The sequence below is a fragment of the Anabrus simplex genome, chromosome 10 (genome assembly GCF_040414725.1).
Source record: "Anabrus simplex isolate iqAnaSimp1 chromosome 10, ASM4041472v1, whole genome shotgun sequence".
NCBI lineage: Eukaryota > Metazoa > Arthropoda > Insecta > Orthoptera > Tettigoniidae > Anabrus > Anabrus simplex.
Window position 1 is genome coordinate 15,613,101 of NC_090274.1, and position 26,138 is coordinate 15,639,238.

Sequence of the window (26,138 nt, forward strand, 5' to 3'; positions counted from 1 at the left end):
AATAATGGCGTATGGCCACCGGAGAGGCCTGGTGCAGGTCTTTTTCTAGTAGACGGCCTATTAGGCGACCTGCATGTCTGTGAAGATGAGGGGCCCTACCTACCCTACGCCACACACACCCAGCCCCCAAGCCATTGGAATTAACCAATTAAGGTTAAATCCCCGACCCGGCCGGGAATCGAACCCGGGACCCTCTGAACCGAAGGCCACTACGCTGACCATTCAGCCAACGAGTCGGACAAGGAAATCAATGAGCAACGGAGACTGATAAAGGATATGTAGAGAAGGAAGTTAAAACTGCGCGCGGCATGCGGGTGAATCAAACCTCAATATCCATGACCTTGGCAAATCAATATACCCCTTGTACCCCTGTGCGTGGGGGCGGTAGAATAACACCCACGGTATCCCCTGCTTGTCGTAAGAAGAGACTAAAAGGGGCCCTAGGAACTCAGAACTTGGGAGCGTGGCGACCACGGGGCCCATAGCTGAGTCCTGGCATTGCTTCCACTTACTTGTGCCAGGCTCCTCTCTTTCATCTATCCTATCCGACCTCCCTTGGTCAACTCTTGTTCTTTTCCGACCCCGACGGTATTAGAACACTCGAAGCCTAGGGAGTCTTCCATGTTCACGCCCTTCGTGTCCGACTCGTTGGCTTAATGGTCAGCGTACTGGCCTTCGGTTCAGAGGGTTACGGGTTTGATTCCCGGCCGGGTCGGGGATTTTAACCTTAATTGGTTAATTCCAATGGCCCGGGGGCTGGTTGTTTGTGCTGTCCCCAACATCCCTGCAACTCACACACCACACATAACACTATCCTCCACCACAATAACACGCAGTTACCTACAAATGGCTGATGCCACCCACCCTCATCGGAGGGTCTGCCTTACAAGGGCTGCACTCGGCTAGAAATAGCCCTTGTTTTCCTTTGGCCGATATCTTCATTTTTCGAAGTGTCGGATCCCTTCCATTCTTTTCTCCCAGATTAGTGTTATATAGAGGATGGTTGCCTAGTTGTACCTCCTCTTAAAACAAAAATCACCACTACCACCACCCTTCCTCACAGCACGTGCGAAGTCTCCGCTACTCGCTGTGGCGCTATACAAATCGGTTAGCCGCGACTAACGACATTTTTTGCTTATTTCCGCTAATAATTGTGTTAATAATTAAAGAAAATAAAAGAAAAATTTAGCTGATAAGAGAACAAATTATTTGCCTTAATAATGCCTATAATTCCTACTTTTAGCCGGCTAAAATGGAATTAAATGTAATGTTTACTCCACAAAGTGGACTACTGTTTTGTCCGTATTTCCCTGACATACAATAGCGCTCTCCACACAAGCATCTTTCTAATACACACATCTATGTTTGATGTGAGCAAATTTCTTTTCTTAACAAAGGCGTTCCTTGCTCCTGCGGGTCTAAGTACAAAGAAGTTGGAATTAGTTCAAAGTTTTCTTTCTGTTCGCTATAAATAAAGGAGTGTTGTTGAATTGCCTTTCTTGTCGTCTTAAGAAGGGAAATCCTGTAGTTCCCATGTTAATGACATACTGTACCGTATGTTACAGACAATAGCACGTTTTATGACCAATGTGTGTGTGTGAAACTGTCTGCTCCTGCTTCCCACGTTCTTTCGAAATGCTAGTGATTGCCTCCGGGTACTGCGACTTTCATCATTATTTTATATGTGCCATATTTTAACAGTATCATTACAGAACTCCCAAGTTCCCAGGATACATTCAGTCTTCCTTATTCCACTTGCGGCACAAGGAGTGGCAGGTTGTTCTCTTCTCTTCCAGCACGGGCAGTTAGTTCACTTTTTTTTTTGCTAATTGCTTTACGTCGCACCGACACATATACGTCTTATGGCGACGATGGGACAGGGAAGGGCTAGGAGTGGGAAGGAAGCGGCCGTGGTCTTAATTAAGGTACATCCCCAGCATTTGCCTGGTTGGGAAATGGGAAACCACGGAAAACCATTTTCAGGGCTGCCGACAGTGGGGTTCGAACCTACTATCCTCCGAATACTGGATACTGGCCGCACTTAAGCGACTGCAGCTATCGAGCTCGGTAGTTCACTTTTCTTACGCTTTATCCGTCCATTCTACGTAAAAATGCCATCATCATCATCATAATCTGTTTACCATTCAGGTCGGTTTTTCCCTCGGACTTAGCGAGGGATCCCACCTCTACCGCCTCAAGGGCAGTGTCCTGGAGCTTCAGACTCTTGGTCGGGGGATACAACTGGGGAGTATGACCAGTACCTCGCCCAGGCGGCCTCACCTGCTATGCTGAACAGGGGCCTTGTGGAGGGATGGAAGATTGGAAGGGATAGATAAGGAAGAGGGAAGGAAGCGGCCGTGGCCTTAAGTTAGGTACCATCCCGGCATTCGCCTGGAGGAGAAGCGGGAAACCACGGAAAACCACTTCCAGGATGGCTGAGGTGGGAATCGAACCCACCTCTACTCAGTTGACCTCCCGAGGCTGAGTGGACCCCGTTCCAGCCCTCGTACCACTTTTCAAATTTCATGGCAGAACCGGGAATCGAACCCGGACCTCTAGGGGTGGCAGCTAATCACGCTAACCACTACACCACAGAGGTGGTGGTGGTGGTGGTCATTATTGTTTTAAGAGGAAGTACAACTAGGCAACCATCCTCTATATAACACTAATCAGAGGGAAATAATGGAAGGGATCCGACACTTCGAAAAATGAAGATATCAGTCAAAGAAAGAAAAGGGCCCCGAAGGGCGTGAAAATGAAAGACTCCCTAGCCCTCGCAAACCTAATAGCGTCGGGGTCGGAAAAGAACAAGAGTTGACCAAGGAAGGTCGGACAGGATAGCTGAAAGTGAGGAGCCTGACACAAGTAAGTGGAAGCAATGCCAAGGCTCAGCTGAGGGCCCCGTGGTCGCCAAACCACGCTCCAAAGTTCACAGCCCCTGGGGCCCCTTTTAGTCGCCTCTTACGACAGGCAGGGGATACCGTGGGTGTTATTCTACCGCCCCCACCCACAGAGGCGGACGTAAAATGTCCACAGCAGTAGCGACGCTAAGAAGTCCTCCCTCCCCCCCCCCCGACCCAATAATTTAAAATGGGATCCTTGTTTCCTGATAAGGAACGTTACAAGTTTATTTCGTAATACACTGAACAACAACGACGACAATAATAATAATAATAATAATAATAATAGTAATAATAAGTTACACAACTTAATTTTCAAATCAGAAAGAATAAAAAAAGTACAAAATGTTACCAACACACACAATAAATGCATATTCCAATTATAGTAACCGCCCCAATATTAAGAAATAATAATTTACTACTACCTATTTACAACTCAACGACAATACTAATTTTCATTTTTTCTTTTTTCTCAATAGTATTCTTTGAGGTTTGGTTTGCGTTTTATATTAATAATTCATAGATCTCTCGGTTTTTCTTTCAAAGTGCCATAAATCAACGCATCTCCAACATTCAGTTCAGGTTATTCTTTCTCTGTTCAATTTCTTATCATCTGTGTTTATATTAATATTCATTGAATGTACCATTTATTAACACAATTTCAATAGTTATTTCAGGTTACTCCTTCTATACTGCTAATAATAAGAGTTGCGTCTGACATTTCTTAGAGGGAAGTCCGTTTACTGCCTGCCGAGGTGGGATAAAGGGAGTGGCTGTGTGGTTGCCATGGAAACGAGGGTGGGGTGACTGCGGTTGCCATGGAGATAAAACTTCAGGGTCAGCTCGTCTTGCTGGGAGTTGCCAAACCTGTCACTGTCACTGATAAGAACCTGATTGTTTGTATAAGAGTGATCGCAAATGGGACGACACCGCCTGGCCAGGTAGTCTACAACAGATCACAGCGGTCAGAATGAACGAGGGAACAAGTGAGCCGGAAGTGAGGGGTAAGATTATGTAGAAAGGAATGCTGGAATGTGGCAACATCGTGAAATGGCACGTGCAGTGCTCCTCCCTCCAGCCTTACCTGTCAGACGCCAACTCTTATTATTAGCAGTATAATTGTGTATACTGCATGTATCACAAATTACGACACGATTACAATAAACAGTTCTCTCTTCCTAATCTATGGTTTTCGAGATTAGGGGAGACGGGTATCTTTGACTTTGACTTACAACTCAGCCGTCCATCGTAGGCCTACTGAAATGAAATGGCGTATGGCTTTTAGTGCCGGGGGTGTCCGAAGACAAGTTCGGCTCGCCGGGTGCAGGTCTTTTGATTTGACTCCTGTAGGTGACCTGCGCGTCGTGATGAGGATGAAATGAACCCTACTTAGCTACACTGACTGCCGAGAGTTATAAACAGGCTGGAAACTTCAGTATTTAAAGTTCAGATAAGGAGGATGTCTTTGTTATCGCATCTTCTCTGACTGCTGGGTTCTCAGAACCGGCGAATTACTTCAAAAGCCTTGTTGATTGTTGTGAGTGGCAGCAAGGGATGGTTATTATTGGAAGAGGTTGGGAAACCCACATTCTTTCAGAAATAACTACCGTACTGCTATTGAGGAAAGAAGCTCTGCACTACGACGGCCTAAGTTTGGAATAACCCTCTGTAATACAAATAATACTGTGTTGTGTGCTGTAGCTTTACCAATATGTAAAATCACTCTTCAGCTACCGGGGTCCTTACCGCGGCCACTGGTCCAGAGAGGTATTGGTTAAGGTCTCGTAACCAAAATGTCCTCAGATTTGAATAATTTGGAAAGCACTTTAAGGAAATTGAAACACGGTATGAGGTAAAACAAGAAATAATCAAATCACAATCACGCCGTGAACATCAGACATTTGAACGACAAAGGATGCCGCCCACAACACCCGTCTACAACAACACTTTGGAGATCGCTAAATTTAGCGCACTCTTCACACTCCTCGCATAAGAGGCGTGTCGAAATAATCCGTTTGCCGGACAAATGATCTGCCTAGAAATGTTTCCGAATTTTGAGATAAGATAGTTATTGTTCGACAATCTACAGGACCGTTGTGAAGCTCGTGTTGCATGTTATTATATCGTATCTGGATGTTCTGAACTTCAGTTCGGGTTGTATCGCCGCATACTGCGCCTATTCACTCCAGTTAACACAAAAACACTATAATTACAAATTCTTTCTGCTGTACACCGGGCATTGCACATTTTCCGATCAAAACAGCGTCAATATATGGGCGTTGAATGATCATTGTTTAAATGATGTTCCTGTATAACAACATTGGTTTATTGTTCTGTGTTAATATAACGTAAGCCATCGGTTACGATTTTCGATAACAGACCCTTTAGTGACAAGACTATGGCACGTTAATAATGATTAGCTTTAATTTGACCTTTTTAACACTGACACTGCATATACTGGACAATTCAACATACTGGACAATATGTTTGTGAACTTTATGATAGACTGGACATTTTCCCTCTTGACCACATAAAGTGGACTAAACGTGTTTGGACGTTATAGTTTGGACCTCTTCTTTCTATGGACTTTTTGCATTGGGCCAAATTTCTTTGCTTATAGCGGCCTCTAATTACATTAAATTCGTGCTCAAATATTTTTAAAATAATATTTCTGATCGTAAAGTTAGTTATTAGTTATTACTTAATTGCCTTCTGTCAACAGTTAGCTAAACATTTGGATACTACACTGAAATTACGTAATGGAAAGAAAAAAAGAAGTGACAAATCAAGTTACATAGATAAGGTAAGGTAAGGGTGTATTCTGCCCGAAGGCAGGTCCGAACCTCCGCAGAGATGCGCCTGAGCCGGAGTTCACGTACGGTAGTTACATAGATAGGATAAACACAATTTGGGGGAAGGTGATGGTGGTGATTACTGTTTTAAGAGGAATCACAACTGGCCAACCATCCTCTGTTAACACTAATCACAGGAAAAAAGTGGAAGGGTCCCGACATTTGGAGAAATGAAGGTATCGGCCAAAAACAAGGGCCACGGAGGACATAGAAGTGAAAGGCTTCCTAGGCCTCGAATGCTCTAACACCGCCAGGATCAGAAAAGAACAAGAGTTGACTAAGGGAGATCGGACAGGATAGATGAAAGTTAGGATCCTAGCACAAGTAAGTGGAAGCAATGCGAGGACTTAGCCAAAGGCCCCGTTGTCCCAAGTTAAGGGCCCCTGGGACTGTGGGAGTAGGGACATAAATGATCTTCTAGTTCTGGGGATGTAGACCTGCTCTTCTCAGCTCTGTGCAGATTGTCCTCTTCTCTTCTTCCCACACTAACACGTCATTGTGTGTTCATTTGCATGTTTCTCTCTTTCTACATTAGGTTTTAATAATAATCGTATGACCTCAGCTACAATGTTCGGGGGACGGTGCGTTCCATTTCCACCGCCGGTAGCCCTGAAGATGGTTTCCTATTTTCACACCAGGCAAATTCTAGTGCAGTTGTTACGCCACTGCCTTCCCAATACTAGTCTTTTCCCGTCCTCGCGTCGCCGATGTATTAGTTCGACATTAAATCACTAGCAATAAACAAATCAGCTGCATTTAGTCTCCCTGCGTGTCAAGATGGACGCTCTATTTTCCTCCACAAGATGGCCGAGGTATCAGTTGGGCGATCTTTGGCTGTTTTGTCGGGTAAACACCAAATGTATCACCAGAGATGTCGACATCCTACAACATGGAGTTTTACCTCTATGAAAATGCACTGATCTATAGGCTTCTATCTCGGTTAAGTTCGCAAAACCGTTTTGGTATTTGTGTCATCTGTATAGGCTTGGTGGTGACCTAATGAGGATGAAATGAATGGCGAAGATGTCATAAATACGCAGTCCCCAAGCCAGGACCCCCTGTGGGTGGGGGCGGTACATTAACAGGCACGGTATCCCCTGCCTGTCGTAAGAAGCGACTAGAAGGGCCCCCAGGGCCTCTGAACTTTGGAGCGTGGGTTGGCGACCACGGGGCCCTTAGCTGAGTCCTGGAATTGCTTCCAATTACTTGTGTCAGCTCTTCGCTTTCATCTACATTATCCGACCTCCCTTGGTCAATTCTTGTTCTTTTCCGACCTCGACGCTTGTCTTTCTTTGGCCGATACCTTCATTTATGGAAGTGTCTGATTAGTGTTAATAGAGGATGTTTGTCTTGTTGCACTTCCTCGTAAAACAGTAATCACCACCACTACCGCAGGCCAGGGGAATTAAGAGTACGAGGGGGGTTGATTCTGAGAATTGAACCGGGCCCATCGGACCAAAGACAAGCATTTTATCCATTTCGCTACAAAGCCAGACTTTAATTTGCTAAACCTTGGCTAACATCTTGACTGATCAGGTGTTGATTATTGACAGTAGCATAGGCCAGGGCAGTGAAACAGCACTGACAAAACAGCAGTCTACTCCGTTGGCTATTGGCTGCTGCTCAGAACGCTTAGGGCTCGACATTCACTAAACGAAAAGTGGTAACCTAAGTCTAGTGGTAGCCTACGTCTTGTTCCCAGCATACGCCACTGCGTACTACAACAGCTAAATAACGTCCATGACGCTTGAGCCCGTGCAACAGTTGGCCGTGGATTTCCCTGGTCCGGGCAATATGGCGGCCGCGCGTGACCATTAACTTCAACTCCAGCCACATTCTTTCTGTATTCATGTTTCAATACGAGAATGAGCTACCTCTGATCACCTTGTGCTATTGCTGCGAGCTTTGAGTATGACCTAGAACCACTCACTTCCTACGAGAGGCTCACTTTTCTCTCTCTCGAGATAAGGGGAGAGAAAGAACTGTTGTAAGAGCTTACAAACGATCTCTCTGGTATATATAAATTTCAGATTTTGTATGGGGTTATTCCGTTATCAATGTTCCTGTCCGAAGAAGTATTACGAACATATGCGGTTGACAAATCTGATTGCCGTTGCTGAGGGGACCTAGTATTTACAGTGCACTATGTCTTCTGGTATGGGCTAGAGCAATTTTGTTACTTTCATTCATCTGTCTCTGTCTTATCCTTGGCTTTGACAACATGAAAGCGACTGAGGTATGAGCGATGCTAGTAATGCCATTCCTTCTGCAGCCAGTCCCTGTTATGAATGGTGTGAAAATGTTGCTCATAGGGTCGGTTGGTTGCATGCATTTCAATGGACTTGGCAGACTGATATGCCATAGCAACTTCTGACTCAGTGAGGAAAGCAACGGGAAACTACCTCACTCCTCATTTTCCTGCTATGCCTCTTCAGTGATGCCTAAGCCATCTATGACAGCTGACGGCGGAGCTGTTGAGGATCCAACCAGCCTTAAGGTTGAGGACTGAACATACATACGACAAATCTCAACTGTTTTACATTCTACCTCGATTAAGTTCGCTAAACCGTTTTGGTAGCAAAAGAACTGAAGCGTTTGAATTGTAACTTCAATAAAAACATACATTTCCCCCGGGTTCGAGCCCCATTGTTGGCAGCCCTGAAGATGGTTTTCCGTGGTTTCCCATTTTCACACCAGGCAAATGCTGGAGCTGTACCTCAATTACGGCCACGGCCGCTTCCTTCCAATTCCTAGGCTATTCCTATCCCATCGTCGCCATAAGACCTATCTGTGTCGGTGCGACGTAAAACAAATAGCTATTTTTATTATTACGTTTCCCCCGAAGCCATCCTAAACAATGTTAGATTATATCTTCTTAGTTCGGTAGATTGTCAGATAATATAAAGGCCGTAATTTGATTGCTGCAGTTGGTATTATAATAATTTTTCGCTTAATAAACTCTCAGTGTAAATCTGCCATTTGGGTTATGTAGAAGTTGTTTATTACCGTTTGCGAAAGAGAAAATGCACTACATCTATTCAGAATTTTTAGTCACACACTTCTTTAATTAAGTTAATTGTTTAATTTTGGATAGAAGCAACTTCAGCTAAATATAGTCCCGAAAACATCGATAACCTTCATAGTTTATTTTGACTTATGTTAGTCTTGTTACTAGTTAGATTTAACTTTTGCATGCTTTGAGTTCAACTACCGTTGCTGAACCAGAATGAATTTTGTCTATTTTCGTAAAAAGAGTCGCTAACTCACCGAAAATAGCTTGTTATATCTTATTGTTAACGCAGAATTCTCTTTCATTACGACTTACGTAAATATTTTGTGTGTTTTGTGACTTTCTGGTTAAATACAGGATAAGTGTAATCTCTTGAAACCTCCTCGAGTGATTTACAGTCAACATGGCAAATATCACTGAAGGAGTCGACATTGTGTGTAGAGATTGGGAGGGAAGTTTACTGTTTGGAGGTAAATTTCTACCATGTTCTCTTTTTTCCTTCCTAACAACACCTCTCAGAAAAGATTGGTCTCTATATCAATATGTAGACTTCAGATCTATGCCCTCCCACTTCGTTTCTTTTTATCTCAGATTGTCTCTCTGTTAAGTCTTGAGCTCAAGGGGAAGCAGCCGAAGTGATGGCGGCAGTGTGAGGGGTGCGATAGTTCGCGATTACTTTCCTCACTGGACCAGAAGTGCTACTGCAGTACGACTGGTCTTATGAGTAGCGCCTTGTATGACACCAGGGACACAAGTCCAGTGGCGTATACTGAGGGCTACCGAGGCTATCTGTGAAGCACAAATCTCAAATAAGAACGATGGAAATGTAAAGCACATTTTAATGTAAGCGTCCGACACATTGTTCCATTTACAAAAGTTGAAAGCAGTGAGGAAAGAAATGTCACACGTATTTCTGAGAGCAAGGCATCGGAGACCCATGCTGCAACCTTCGTGAGGGGATATGGGGGGGTGGGGGAGATAGGTGTGCAAGGCTCCCCCCCCCCCACTCATATTATAGCAACCTCAAAAGTTTTGTCATATAATTCCTATTGCTCTGTTTGAACCGACATACTTTCCATTCATTTCTCACCAAACACATCCAACTTCTTCAGAAGTTAAACAGAAAAAACGTAATGCAGAAAGAACTTCTGAAGGAGAAAGACTTATGTGTAATAATTCCGTATAATGCCTTCTCTATAGTTTAGGTAAAAACCCTTCAGTCATAATGACAATATATCGATATCGGCAAGTATCGCAAGTCCAGCAGAAGGGACTCATATCAAAGGACACTGCACACTTCAAGATACACTGGCAATATCCACCCATTACATAATCTAGCAAAAGGATAAAGTTCTTGACCAGGACAACAAGAAAATAAGTAAGAAGTGATGCTAATAAATAGTTTATTATTGAAGAGTAATAACTTCATAGCACAAATATAGCACACAGTATAAATCGAGTAACGTTCTAAATTCACAAAATACACAACTGAACACACACACACAAAAAGCGTCTGAGAAAATTGTGTCATTCCTCTTTAACCTACAAGTGCTCTTGAAAAAAAATGTAAACCTTGATTTACTTAATATTTTAGACTGAATAGAGTTCATCGTAAGTGGCTTGTAGAAAGCGCTTCTTGAATTACAGAATGCCACTACACAACATTTTTATGTTAACCCTAACCATTGCTCACTTTCACAAAAAGAGTTATACAAGTATTTACATAACTGTAAACATCTGTTTTAAGGTGTATTTTCCACTCAAGCAATTCAAACACTTCTGACTCAAAAATATATCTATGCATCATGTACCAGGTTAAACTTGATGGAAGCTGCAATTTTACAGAGTTTGTATTCAAGAAGTGGCCTGTGTGCAGGGTAGAAAAACAATTCAAAAATTCACACTCAAGTACAGTACGTCAAATACGTAAATTTAACCAACAGTTTTTAGCAGCGTCTGTTGAATTATTCTATTTACAGTAACTGAAAACCTGCGAGAGAAGGCTTAAGAAAACCATGTACTGAAAATAATGAAGTATAACAGTCAACGATTTCCTCGCGCACACAGACACATGTTCACTTTGTAGCGAAATTTTCACCACCAGATGACTTCCTTGTGAAAATGTTTACAGGGAACGCGGCATTTTTAATGCGAGAACAAGAACACCACAATAAAATTAGAGACCTTCCACAAGCAAATTGGTAGAAATTTCAGTTATACTCCATGATACCACTGAATAAGTAATACAGCGTTTACACTCTGAGTAGAAAATTGGGCGATTGTAAGCGTAAGGTTCTTAGAATGCTGTGAAAAGATCGGCAACACACACACAAAAACTGAAAGTAGTACAGAGTTTACGTTCACAGAACCCACAATTCTTGAAAATTACATGCTAAATTGATTTTAGACAATTTAGTTCACGAACTAAACAATTTACTTGCACAAACCGTCAGCTCAAGGAATTAGTCTTCTAATGAAGTTCCACAATTTTTCCATCAGCTAGTTGCTAGAAATGGACTTTACCGAGTTGTCCGAAGTCACAGGGATTTCCTTTGGTTTTTCGGGAGGCTGCACAGGTGCTTCAATTGACAATACTCCATTGGGGTTCAGGTACGACTTCAACTCCGCGACCTGCACGTTATCAGGCAAGGTAATCTCCCGAGAAACTTCTTGATAGAATTTGCTGCCATCGTCTCCCGTTCTTTCCATTTTAGCACGTATCGTCAAACATTTGTCCTTAACAGCAACACTTATTTCTTCGGGTTTGAAACCCCTGACGTCGATGTTCAGTCTGTAAGGAACAACTTCATTACCTTCAATAGGTATGGCTCGAGGAACAAGTTTACGGAGAGGGAAATTATCGAATATCTCCCTTTCGAAGCGCTCCATCTGACGATCCATTTCACGAATCATTGAACGAAAGTCTCCTGGACGGGTAAGATCCCACAAGTTTCGAATGTATGTTGCACGCGGTGCCTTAAACACATTCGTACAGACAGAGTTTAGAACTGGAAACAAGTTCTTTGAAGCTTGGCGAAACATGATGGCACAACTTCCACGGACACGTATACTTAATGAATGTAACAACTAACTGATCTCCGGCCCCACTCTCACTAATATTTATACTTCCGAAAAAAATAGACGAGCACGATTTCAGCATACGTAGAAACAGTGGGGTAGAAGTTACCAGAACAGCGACTGAAGCTCATTGGCTACAGGCTAGCATGAAGGGGGTGGGGTGCTTCATTTCAGGAAGTTGATTGGTTAAACGAATGCGCACCGCTTTTCAGATCGCGAAAGGTCGAGAGTCGAAATCTGAGAAACAACAAGTCTGCTGTACGAGAAGCTTCTATGTATATCGGTGGTTGAGTGACGCAGGTCTTACGCCTCGTGCAATTTGGTAAAATGTTCTATGACGCTGAGCGTTTATGATTTTGTTGGAAGAATTTTTATTAAAACTACCGTTCTTAGAAACTAAAGTACTTGTTGAATAATTATAAGATCAATTTACCATACTTGATGACTGCAAATATTTGGAGGCCAAGATTCATTTATGTTAGACCCAAGGAAGGTGATAATGTCACCACTAACAGTTCCATAAGCGTTCCGGAGATTGCATGTAAGTTACGTCAGTAGGTAGTAACATTGGAAACCATTTCTTGTTCAATCATCAATAATGTTTGCGCGTCTTTTTTGCATATTTTAACGGAACAGGAGTTAAAATAGTATTAGATAATAATTCCATCGTGTTTGTATTTTGAGTGATTTGGTAGGCTTTCCTGTCGAACTATTTTTTAATTTTTTTTTTTTTTTTTTTAGATTTGACTGTTTACGTTTGTAATATTTATTGCTGTAGTGTTGCATGCCATGTGTGAATGTAATCAATAGAGGGGAAAATGTGCTACATTTCGCAAACAGCTGTTTTATTGTCATGCAAATGAATAACAGGACTGCTATCTGCCTGATGCAAGATGCAAGTTTGGTTACAACATTTTCGTTAGATAATGAGAGATAAAAGTATGTTTGAATTTAAGAACAATTGTTATAGATGTCGTGAAATACGTTTCTTCTTCGTGATATGCGGTGTTTTAAACCCGTCATTAATGGATTGCTTTAACAAGTTACCCAAGGATCATTTGTTGACCCGTTTTATAATCTTAACACCTCAGTTTCTAGTTTCGTGTGTTCACTCCTTAATGAATCATTTCTAGGTTTCTTACGAATTAATTTCTGGGGCGGTTCATTGGTTATTCAACACATTGGGGCTGTGTGAAAACTCCGGTGGTCTGCGTCATTGTGTATTTTAGGAAGCGATTCGAGCCATAATCGCCCGGAGTTTGCCACAGTATATCCGTCAGATCGCCACTGCTGACTGTCAACCATGCGTTCCTCATCGTATATACTTCACCTCATACTAACAGGTAACAGAGTGCTGGTATTTAACTCCCGTTCACTTCTGCATCCTTGCAGGAAGACACTGCAGGGCTGCTATTATAGGAGTAAGAAAGTATTCTTTCTTATAGGTAGATCTGCTGAAATGAAATGCAGTCTTTCAGGTTTAGTGTTCTCCTTTGTTGGTTGGATCAAACCCGTAATCATGGGTCGCACACCACCCGAGGAAGCTAATAAACCAGAGAACGATGGGCGCGACCACTGGTAATGCTGTAAAATTCAACATTTGAATTTCATAATAATAATAATAATAATAATAATAATAATAATAATAATAATAATAATAATAATAATAATAATGGTGACCTAATGAGGATGAAATCAATGGTGAAAACGTCATAAACACCCAGTCCCCGAGCCAGGGGTATTAAAAGTATGAGGGGGTTGATTCTGAGAATAGAACCGGGGCAATCAGACCAAAGACAAGCATTCTATCCATTTAACCATCTCCACTGACCAAGTGTTGAGTATTGGCAGTGGCAGAGGCCGGGGCAGTAGCTTGTGAAGCAGCCTTGACAACACAACAGGCTTCTCCGTTGGCGATTGGTTGCAGCTCAAAACGCTTAAGGTTTGACATTCACTAAACCAACCATCGAAAAAGGGGACCTAAGTCGAGTGGTAGCCCGCGTCTTGATCCCAGCATACGCCACTGCACAAGTCGTCCTCCGAATGTCATTATTAGAAATTGTATTTATATGCTGTATAAATCGCCAATATAATCATACAACTATGCTGCAGTAAGTGGTGAAATACGGACTTCAATATGAACTTTTTTTTTTTGCTAGGGGCTTTACGTCGCACCGACACAGGTCTTATGGCGACGATGGGATAGGAAAGGCCTAGGAGTTGGAAGGAAGCGGCCGTGGCCTTAAGGTACAGCCCCAGCATTTGCCTGGTGTGAAAATGGGAAACCACGGAAAACCATTTTCAGGGCTGCCGATAGTGGGATTCGAACCTACTATCTCCCGGATGCAAGCTGAACTTATTTTCATGCTATTAAACACTTGTATGAAATACAAACGTAAGATTCCTTTTTACTACACTCTCGCGATTCATCTACACCGATACATAAAATCATGATAATGAATAAACAATTGAATGAAAAACAAAACATCGCTCTCTGCTTACACCTGCGGCTCTTCCACTAGAACAAACAATCCGTGCATGGGCGAGTTGGGGGCGCAGCTGTGACCTTGCATCCGGGAGAAAGTGGCTTCGAATCCCACTGCCATGAAGGTTTTCCGTGGTTTTCCATTTTCACACCAGGCAAATGCTGGGGCTGTATTTTAAAGCCACGGTCGCTTCCTTCGCACTGCTAGCCCTTTCCTATCCCATCGTCGCCGTAAGACCTGTCTGTGTCGGTGCGACGTAAAGCCATTAGCAAAAGCATAATCTGTGAGACGTATCAATCTATCTATATGCACTCTTCTCCTCGAAAAGACAGTGTGTTAATCAATACACATGATCAATCATAATGCTGTAAGAAAACACTAGCGTGAAGAAACACACTTAAATTTACATTCCTCTTTAATTTTACTTTTCCTGTCCATAATTTGCTTTTCAGTGCACTACAGTAACAATACACATATCGTTGGGGACAAAACATGACGGCCTCAGCTGTCTTGCTGACCTTCCCTCAGACAGGGGTGACCAAACTTGTAAATACCAAAAGTATTTTCGGTCCAAATTACATGGACTTCCCCTATATATGTTTCATTGTACGTAGACTGTTATGACTTCCCGTGTTCAGCTGGGAATGACCTACGCGTGTCTTGTTTAGTTCCACACCTAAGAGTCTAACCCTCCTCGCCTTGGTCTCCCTCTATTCCTCTTACAGTCCATGGCAAGTCGCTTATTCCCCTGGGTGACCTATCCCTGTCCATTCACCTCACGTGACCCCGTCAATGAAGCTGGTTTTTACGTACAGCTTCATCCGTCGAGTTTATTTCTAATATAACCTTCATCTCTTCATTGCCAGTACCCTTCTGTCATTGTAGTAGCAGACATCCTTGCTAGTTACATGTCCGTTACTTTCAAATTATGAATAAAATAACTTGAGTCCTCCCAGCTTTCACTGCCATATTATGTATGTATTAACAAACACATTGCAATTGGGCAATGGTCACTTACAGTAGTGCGATAAGTAAAGTTAAAACATAATTACCCAACAACAACAAGCAATTCCATGGAAATAAAATATTACAAGAAATACTACTAGTTTAGTATTCTAAATACAGCATCATGTATATATATAAAATAAGAGTTTTGTCTGTACATTGCTCAGAATTTGAAAATAATGGTATTTCTGTATCGGTCATGTCCATAGTAACAAGAAAATGCACTTTTCCGTACTTTCTGTCTGTTTGTCTGTCTGTCTGTCTGTCTGTACACGCATCACGAGAAAACGGTTGAAGAGAATTTAATGAAAATCGGTATGTGAAGTCGGGGGATGAGCCTCTACAATCTAGGCTATAGATCATTTTACTCACGCTGAGTGAAATGGTAGTTTAGGGGAAGGCCTAAAATTTAAGTCACAACTATTTGTTATTAGTGGTGTAATGAAAATCGGTATGTGAAGTCGGGGGATGAGCCTCTACAATCTAGGCTATAACTAATTTTACTCACGCTGAGTGAAATGATAGTTTAGGGGAAGGCCTAAAATTGAATTCTCAACTATTTATGTTATTAGTGGTCGTATTTTAAAGAAAATGGGTATGCAAAGTTGGGGAATAAGTTGCTACAATCTAGGCTATCAATAATTGTATTCACGCTGAGAAAAATGGTAGTTTAGGGGAAGACCTAAAATTTAATTCTCAAATATTGTTGTTATTGGTAGTCCTATCTTGATGAAAATCGGTATGCAAAGTCAGGAAATAAGTCGCTATAGTCTAGGCTGTAAATTATTTTATTCACGCTGAGTGAAATGGTAGTTTAGGGGAAGGCCTAAAATGTAATTCTCAAATATTTCTTATTAGAGGTGTAATCGATGAATGCTACATAACTAAGGTTATATAGTATTAAATTTCCTATTATTCATGTCTTATACATTGTTACCGTACTGGCTATGATCACAAACATATTCATGAATTTGGGTTTTTTTTTTGTTACTAAGTGCATATCAGCGCCGAGTAACGAGAAAATGGGTTAACAGTATTTAATGAAAATCGCTACGTAAGTCGTAGAATAAGAAACTAAAATATTTTACAAATCACGGAGTCGAAAGAAAACTAAATGTGAAGGCCTACAATATAGAAAGCTCCTAACATTGATCAACAATAACATTACATTGACCATTGTTCGTCGTGATGTGCTTTGTCTTCTGTTGCCCCTCATCTCCGGTAGATAGGACTACTGCTGCGTACAGAGTATTTTTATTTGATTTACGTCGCACCGACATAGATAGGTTTTATGGCGACGATGGGATAGGAAAGGGCTAGGAGTGCCTTAGGCCTTAATTAAGGTAGAGGCCCAGCATTTGATTGGTATGAAAGTGGGAAACCACGGAATACCATCTTCAGCGCTGCCAACAATGGGGTTCGAATCCACTATCTCTCGGATGCAAGCTCACAGCTGCGCACCGCTAACCACACGGTCAACTCGCCCAGTCGTACAGAGTGTGACAGCCTGCCTGAATATTGATGGGAAGTAGCTGGGGAGTTAGACAACTTTTTTCTTTGGCATGCCATTCCCCTGGTTTATAAATTTTCTGATACTACTGGTACGTAACACACTGGATCATCATAGCATTCGGGCTATTCAATCCCTACTCTGAGGCACCAATTGGAATGAACAGTGTGCATATTTAGCGGAATAATGGCAGATGAGTGTTCATGGAAATCTGCGGCCTGGTCATCCCAGCTCTGGAACTTTGGACTATTAGACTGGCACCGCAATCTAACCGCAGCACTGTTCGTTAAGTGATAAAACGTGCGGCTTTCCATTTGATCGAGTATTTTATATGATAGCATTGCTTTTAATCGCTACATTCATAATACGTTTTTGTAATGACTTATGTTGATTTCAGTTAGGAAAACAACAAAGTCAGTCTTTCTGAGAATCCCGTAGCGAAGCACGGGTACATCAGCTAGTCATATGTAAATATACACATACAACTTAAGTACTTCCAGTGCTTTTTTGCTAGTTGCTTTACGTCGCACCGACACAGATAGGTCTTATGGCGACGATGGGACAGGAAAGGGCTAGGAGTGGGAAGGAAGCGGCCGTGGCCTTAATTAAGGTACAGCCCCAGCATTTGCCTGGTGTGAAAATGGGAAACCACGGAAAACCATCTTCAGGGCTGCCGACAGTGGGGTTCGAACCCACTATCTCCCGAATACTGGCCGCACTCAAGCGACTGCAGCTATCGAGCTCGGTTTTCCAGTGGTTAACACTACGACTTACAATACTATAGGTTGAACTTACTAGTAGCTTAACACTGTCATATACAAATTCACACATACCTTAAGTATTTCAAAATTGTACAATGTAACTAACAACAACAACAATACAAGTAGCAATTCTATGGAAATAAAAATATTACAAGAAATACTACTAGTTTAGTATTCTAAATTATTAACAGAAAATGCGCACAATGTGCAAAAATTTACATGGAAGAACAGAATTTTGTCAAAGATTCTGTTCTAAATACACAGTACATAGCATGATACCTGTCTCAATGTAGGTTACATCTTTCACACACACATGTTCGTCCGGGTTCATGAAATCGTTTGTTCGCGCATATCTTGTAGTGGAACCCATGAGTAGCAAACCTTGTTATAATATGTCTGAAGTTAGTTAGCTTGCTTCCAATCATTGGTTGTCATAGCATCAGAGGAATAAAACTCACTCCATATTTCAGATCTTTTTCGTTGTCTGTCTTTAATTAATTTTTCATAGTTAACGGTAGAAGGTAAACCGTGAATTATCCTTAAATCTTCTATGAATAATGTTTCTCTGGTAAGTTCGTATGAGAGTCTTGAAAGGGTATATTTTGATAGGCCTAAAACAGCTTTCAAAAACCGAGCTTTCACTTTTTCCATTGTAGCAAGATCATGGAAGGATAATTTGGGCCATACGATTTTGATGCCATATGTTAGGCTGGGTACAATTTTGGCATAAACAATCTTCATGGCAGTTTCTAGTGAGAGCTGTTGTAAGTTTTGTATATCATGAATACCTTTTATTGCTGTTGTTGGTCTATCTTTTATATCAGGGCCTCTCAGGGTGCATGCGCCGTGCAGTGCACGGGCGCAAGGTGCAGGAGACGACTTCACTAGGTTGACCAGAGTGCAAACTCCCTCTCCACTTCCCCTACACCTGTCTCACCCGTTCGGCCTGTCTTCGCCTTCTCCACCCTCCCCGCTGATTCTCCACTCACTGCGAAATGTTTATGTGCGGTGAGCGGTGGCACTGTTGTATGAGACAATGTTACCGGTGTTAAAACACTCTTCTTTCAATTTGGTTTGAGCAGACAAAGTTATCTTCTCTGGCTCTTCTTTTCCTTTATCTTTGCAATGATACCAGTTATGCCTGGAACAAGGGACCGGCTGACAGCAATTTGAGAGCCTTCTTTAAATTACAATCAGAAATAGGCCTACTCGCACGCAATCTAGTTTTCGTACAAGTCAAAGCAGGAAAAAAATACCTTTCACATATGCATGTGGAACCAAATATAGAAATAATCTTAGCTGCTTCTCGATGCAGCTTAGGAAAATCTTCCTTCGACAAATTCTGGTAGAATTTGAGCTAAGCGTTTGTATTGGAAAATCTTGTCCCACGGATTAAGCATTTGGCTTTATCGTCACGACTGATAAAGAAATACGAAAGTTCCCAGTTCGATTGAAATGGACTTTCGGAAGTCTTTGCTTTCTTTGAAACAGGTTGCTCCATTATTGTTGTCTTGCGCTTATCCATTTCACTGATAAACAAGCCGTCTATCACCGAACGCTTCGTCGCTCTCAGCACACTACACCATCCGAGTCAAAACGAGTTGAGCCGAGACGGAACGATGCACAGCGCACGGAGTCGCTGCGCCTCGATATGCACGCGTGAGATTTTGAGCGTTTGAGGGGCCCTGTTTTATATGGATTCTGAAGGATTTGATTGTTGTTTGAAGAGTAATGCCTAAGTATTTAAATATGTTGACTATTTCTAATGGATTGTTCTTATGAAATATTTTATCATTTGCTGCTAAATTTCCCCCTTTTCTGAAGATCATTTGTACTGTTTTCTTATCGTTGATTTTGAATTTATTATAATCTGCCCAGGCAACTATGCTGTCCAATCCTTTTTGAAGATCTTCCTTGTTTAACGTTCTAAATCCAGCATTATCATATGCAAATTCGCACATACCGGTACCGTTTATAATTCAGATGCCTTAATACTACAGTGGATTGAGCGTTGCATTAAAATATGACGCCATCACATATACATTTACACACAGAAAGCTGGAGTCTGTTCTTCAAGCATCTTACATTTTTGAAAAAGGGCTCTAAGACAGCTGCAATTCCAGTCAATTCCCCATATAGTAAAATCGATCTAAAAACTGTAAATAGTTCCTTCCCGGAGCCAACTTATTTTTTTAAACAAAATACCGCTAATCTCAATTGCGAGCCCACTGCATGTATTATAATACCTCTGTTGCATCTTGATTCAGTCTCCCTTACTATAGCCTGCTATCATCCTGGGACAATACACGTTCTAAATAGGCTACTTGAATTGATCCACCTGTTCGAGCGTTCTTTTGGTTTCTTCCCTACTAACATCAGTTCAATTTCTTGAAAAGGGTCCGCCTTCTTCTTCTTGATGCTTTATGGGCTCATGATACTTTTACCCCAGCCACTACACATTTAATAATGAAGAGAAAAAAACGAGCACGAGAAAATATACGATTCCATAAAGTCACACATGTGATAAAGCTGATACTCACGTAAAAAACACAAACTATTATGAAATGATCAGTATTACTATGAGATACAGGAGTCACTTAGAGCACAGATCGTATACACAGTTCAAATGGAAGCAGGAGTCAGAATGAAATCCACAAATTCAAATGAGCGTCATCAAGAAATTGATCAAGAACCTGCATCGTGCCAGGGGAAGGGTCAGATAACAACAAGGAATACTTGTAAGAAAAGGAATTTTCATCCGTATGAGAGTATGGAGAAAATTACGGCGGGGATGTAAATAGACAGGACATTCGAAAAAAAAATATGATTAGAGTCACCATCAGAATCACCACACACACAACAAGGCAAAGTAACGAGCCGAAAACGATATTTACATTGAGGGGTAAGAGCATGATTGAACCGGAGGCGTATAATATTAGTGATATATCGTCGTGAATATGTTCCCTTATACAACCAAGGTTGTGAGGGGATGGAGGGTTGAAGCCTCCTTGTTTCCAGGCTTTCAGTACATTCTGCCATTAAGACCAACTCATTCTTCTTCTTCATGAAATGTTGTGTTGGGCTCCTTGTGAGTTTTGCCCAGTCAGTATTCTTATGAGAGTTATAAAACACCTTGTAAATGTGTATAAATATAAATAAACTAGCAAGATACCCGTGCTTCGCTACGGTATTATACTGAAATGTATCATTGAATGCTTATTGTTTTAGATATATAATCCGCCGAAATTCGCGATCTGACTCGTTTTCTGCGAGAATCCACCAAAATTCCCGATCTGACTGGTTTTCTATTATTTTACGGCACGTTTCCTCCCACTTTTCAATCTTCCTTTCCAGCAATCGATTTCGTACTTCCCGGGCTAGGCTCAGGTATTCCTCCCGGTCAGTTGGGTCCGTAAATCTTTGCCATCTTTTCCTATAATCATTTTTAATATGGCTAAAATCTTTCAGGAGATCCGGCGTGGTGTCATATTGGGTGACTTGGCGGCACTGAACCCGCGGCCGGACTACATTCTTAGTCATTACCCGTCCAGGAGCCGTTTCCAGCGCGGTCAGCACATTTGACGACGGTCCGGATTGTCATTATTAGTCTATTATTATTATTATTATTATTATTATGTGTTGCTGGAATGGCTGATGACGGGGAGTATCCGGAGAAAAACCTGTCCCGCCTCCGTTTTGTCCAGCACGAATGTCACATGGAGTGACCGGGATTTGAACCATGGAACTCAGCTGTGAGAGGCCGGCGTGCTGCCGCCTGAGCAACGGAGGATCCTTATAAGTACATTAATAACAGTAAAATCAATTGGTCTCACCTCCTTCTACACCCCACCGCCGTTAAGTTTATTTACCGCCGCCCCCCCCCCCCCAAAAAAAAAATAATTAAAAGAATGCTTGTTTCTTTATGTTTAAGGGAGATTCCAAACACCAATGTTCACGACTATTACCTTCAGTTTAGAGATATAAGTATCCCCCCAAAAAATTTACTTTTTTCACTTCATTTCACAATACTCCCACTAAGTGAATTTTCCCGCTAAACATACTTGTTTCTTTAATAGTAAAGGATCTTCTAAATACCAATTTTATCGACTCTAACTTCTTCAGTTTTTGATTTATGTGTCCTCATGAAAGGAATTCAACTCCTTTACACTCCCGCCCTCCAAGATGGTTTCCCCACCAAAACGCGTTTTTTTGTTTTGTTTTTATAGGAGATCCAAAAACGAATTTTCACGTCAATAACAACTTTAGTTTTTATTAGATGTATGTATTCTCATACAATTAAGTCAATTAATTTTTCAATTACCGGGAGAGTTGGCCGTGCGCATAGAGGCGCGCGGCTGTGAGCTTGCATCCGGGAGATAGTAGGTTCGAATCCCGCTATCGGCAGCCCTGAAAATGGTTTTCCGTGGTTTCCCATTTTCACACCAGGCAAATGCTGGGGCTGTACCTTAATCAAGGCCACGGCCGCTTCCTTCCAACTCCTAGGCCTTTCCTATCCCATCGTCGCCATAAGACCTATCTGTTTCGGCGCGACGTAAAACCTCTAGCAAAAAAAAAATTTCAATTCTTTCACCCCCCCCCCTCCCCCTTCATTGGATTTTCCGAGAATACGTGTTTCTTTACTTTTAAAGCAGATTGCAAATATCAAATTTCACGTCTGTAACATCTTCATTTTTGAGATATCAGTAGCCTAATTAAAAGAATTCAACACCATTTTCAGTCACTTTAACCCCCCCCCCCTCCAAGTGGTATTTCCGAAAACTAAAAATACACGTTTCTTTATGTTTAATAGAGAAAAAATACCATTTTTCACTTCTGTAACATGTTAAGTTTTTTAGATATACTGTAAAAATTCTCATTTTAAAATTTCACCCCTTTTGAGTTCCCCTTAAGTGGAATTTCCAAAAACAAACCACCTATGTTTCTTTACATTTACAGGAGATTCCAAACACCCACTTTTTACGTCTGTAACATTTTACGTTTCCAAGATATTCTGTAGATATAGTCTTTCAAAAAATTCACCCCAATTTGTCACTCCTGTTTAACCGCCATTAATTGGATTTTCCAAAAACTAAAAAATACGTGTTTCTTTATTTTTAAAGGAGATCCCATATGCAAATTTTCAGTTCTGTAATATCTTCCGTTCATGAGATATATGTATCCTCATTAAAGGCATTCAACCCATTTTTCACCCTTTAACACCCCTCCTATTGGGATTTACAGGAAACAAAAAAATACGTGTTCCTTTATTTTTAGAGGAGTTTCTAACTACCAATTTGTACATCTGTAAATTTTAAAGTTTTAAGATGTAGACACACTAATTTTAAAAATTTCACCCCCCTTTTCACCCCCCAATAATTGGATTTTCCAAAAACGAAAAAATACGTGTTTCTTTACTTTTAAAGTAGATCCCAAATACCAATTTTCAGGTCTGTAATATCTTCAGGTTCTGAAATATAAGTATCCCCATTAAAGGCATTCAACCCATTAACCACCCTTTTACACCCTTCCTATTGGGATTTTCCGAAAACAAAAGAATACGTGTTTCTTTATTTTTAAAGGAGATCCTAAATACCAATTTTTACATCTATAAACTTTAAAAGTTTTGAGATGTAGACACACTCATTTTAAAAAATCACCCCCATTTCACCCCTCATTAATTTGATTTTTCAAAAACAAAAAATACGTGTTTCATTATTTTTAAAGGAGAACCCAAACACCAATTTTCAGGTCTGTAATATCTTCAGTTTCTGAGATATAAGTACCGGTATCTGATTAAAGGCATTCAACCCCTATTTCACCCTTTTTCACCCCTCCTATTGGGATTTTCTGAAAACAAAAAAATACGTATTTCTTTATTTTAAAAGAAGATTCTAAATACCAATTTTTACATGTGTAAACTTTTAAAGTTCTGAGATATAGATACACTAATTTTAAAATTTCACCCCCCTTTTCACCCCCTTATCGACGGAATATCCAAAAATCCTCTCTTAGCGAGCACCTACATCTTAATATGAATGTATCCCCAAAATTTCATTTCTTTATGTCCAGTAGTTTTGGCTCGGCGATGATGAATCAGTCAGTCAGTCAGTCAGTCAGGACAAGCTATTTTATATATATAGATAAACAAATGGGAGCACTATATTATACACACGCCAGAATATACAGGGAGTTTGGAAAAAGAGGTGCGCGTTTTAGCCTTGAACTCACAGCCAAGGATCAGATAAGAGAAGCATAGAGCGGTCAACTCTATCGTATGCGAGGGATAAGCTTCATAGAGACCAACTCATCCTCATAGGTTCTCAGATAACAAACTTGAGTCGACACTATAGGCACATATTAGCGATTGGTTACGCAGCAGCTGTGCTCAGAAGGTAAATAAAATAATCAAAGTTCCAAGTTTCTCCATCGAAAGCCCCCACGGCAGGTTCAGGATACAGTGACGTCATGCTGCGATGAACTCACGGCCTGGCTGACACAACTCCATGATTTCAACAACAGCGCTGAAGGTGTATGGATTGTATTCCTCTGACACATGCCTGAGCTGTAATTACCGGGATATTTCCGACCTCGGATTCTTTGAAGACCGAAGGAAGTCCATTCGACACTCCGTGTCGTACAATGACGCCACATGGACGATCTCTGGCCACACGTTTGGTGTCATGGCTCATCTGGTAGACTCACTACGCCTCGCAAACCTAACATTGTCGGAAGGCTATTACAGCGGGATGCAGCCCTCCCATCTACAGGAAGCTGTGTCTTAGTGTTTGCATTAGATAGTCATTGAGCCAAGGGATCTAATAAGACCCGGCCGGGAATCCATTTGAATCGCAAGCCTGTTCACTGACCCTTTATCCAAGGAGAAAGCTGTTCGAAAAATACATATTGTAACATTATTGATTGTTACTACATTCTGCTCCTCGGAGTCGTTGGAGGATTGTGCAGCATTTGTTCTTGTTTTACCTACGCGCTGGACTTGCAATATGTTCCTTTAACACATAAAGAGGCGCAATTTTCTGGCAATTATTCAGAAGCCAAGCCGACTAACTCCAAAATTTTGACAAGTGCAAGTAATAACAAGGTTGGGTAGCATCACTGAATATTTGTCAGTGGCCAAAACAACTAACTCAACAGTTAAATGTTTCACAGCCAGAATGCGCTATTTCCTCTGGCAACGGAACATTTTACCAGTGGTTTCAGTAGTCAAAGTGATTAACTCCACAGCTTTTTCTTTTATTGAAAAAAAAGAACAGAAACTTGTAGCCACATCTATTCTCCAAGGGATTGGTATGATATCATTCCTGGCTGCAGGAAAACAAATATATCCTCACAGAAATGAACCATGAAAACTTGTATTCAACGGAAAACTTAGAAAAGTGTGTCACCGACAGGAAACGAAGTGTCGAAGGTGAACCAGTTAACTGGCTGACAATGAGATGGATCAGGATTGAGAAGGCAGAACCATTCACTATCAAATTTAAAACTACTTTCTTCACAGAAATGCCTTTAGGAAAAAATAATATCCAGAAGAAGAATGGAAACGGACGTCCTTTAGAAAGCCTAGCTAATGTTCCACAAGATCTTTATAGCACATCCAGACCGATCTCCAAGGCAAAAAAGAAGGATGCAATGGACCTCTTGATATTATACCTCCTATTCATCACCACTACTATAAAAACTTGAAGACTGCAAGAGATGGACCTGTCAGCGATGACTGATGACTACATCACGTATGCAGAATAGAGGCAACTAATAACGTATTTGTATTTTAGGCACTTTTTATGTGTATTTTAAGTACTACTTAATGACTTACAATAATACTAGTGCATTGTTCATGTAAAAGGGTTTTGTTTGAGCATATTTGTTTAATAAAATGACTTTTATACAAACCACTCAGAATACTGTTTCAAAACATTCAGTTGGCAATGTGACTAACTCCATAGAAAGTGGCTTCTTTAGGGGGAACAGAGACATTGAAATGTTTTTACATATTAGTAAAAGTGCTAAATATATTACCTTAATTGTATGAATATAAATGAGTGTATTGTAAATATGCTGAAGTATAAATTGAATTTTTTTACAGATCAATAACTTCAACTGTTTATACTTAACATTTGTATTTGATGGAGTTAGTCGGCTTGGCTGGAGATCAACGTTACAGCGAATGAAATCCCAAATCATGTACTGTATATATGTTTCGACACACAAATTACATAAAGTATGAGGCAGAACACAAAAAAGCTGTTAGATTTAAGTAGAAGATACATTTGAAGTTTTGTTGGATATTTCCTTCTTAAAAACCATTTACCCTTCAGGGTTGGTTTTTCCCTCGGACGCAGCGAGGGATCCCACCTCTACCATTTCAAGGGCAGTGTCCTGGAGCGTGAGACTTTGGGTCGGGGGATACAACTGGGGAGGAGGACCAGAACCTCGCCCAGGCGAGGCCATATGGGGGCATGGGAAGATTGTAAGGGATAGACAAGGAGGGAAGGAAGCGGCCGTGGCGTTAAGTTAGGTA

The 26,138-nt window shown here is 41.2% G+C and overlaps 1 protein-coding gene across 5 annotated transcripts in view; it reads left to right on the forward strand.

Moving 5' to 3' along the window:
* The window catches only part of LOC136882366 (mucin-22), a 178,108-nt gene that overhangs the window by 62,663 nt on the left and 89,307 nt on the right, over positions 1-26,138 (forward strand). For 2 of the 5 annotated variants that reach the window (XR_010861150.2, XM_067154980.2), the window contains exon 1: positions 12,108-12,381. The exons of 1 other annotated variant lie outside the window; for it this stretch is intronic. Coding sequence is in view for 3 of the 4 variants with exons in the window: in XM_067154980.2 (XP_067011081.2) it covers positions 12,282-12,381 (100 nt within the window). In the remaining variant the exon portion in view is untranslated. Of the gene's footprint in view, positions 1-12,107; positions 12,382-26,138 lie in introns of those variants that run through there. 2 more of the 5 variants (XM_067154979.2, XM_067154981.2) reach the window with 1 other exon arrangement.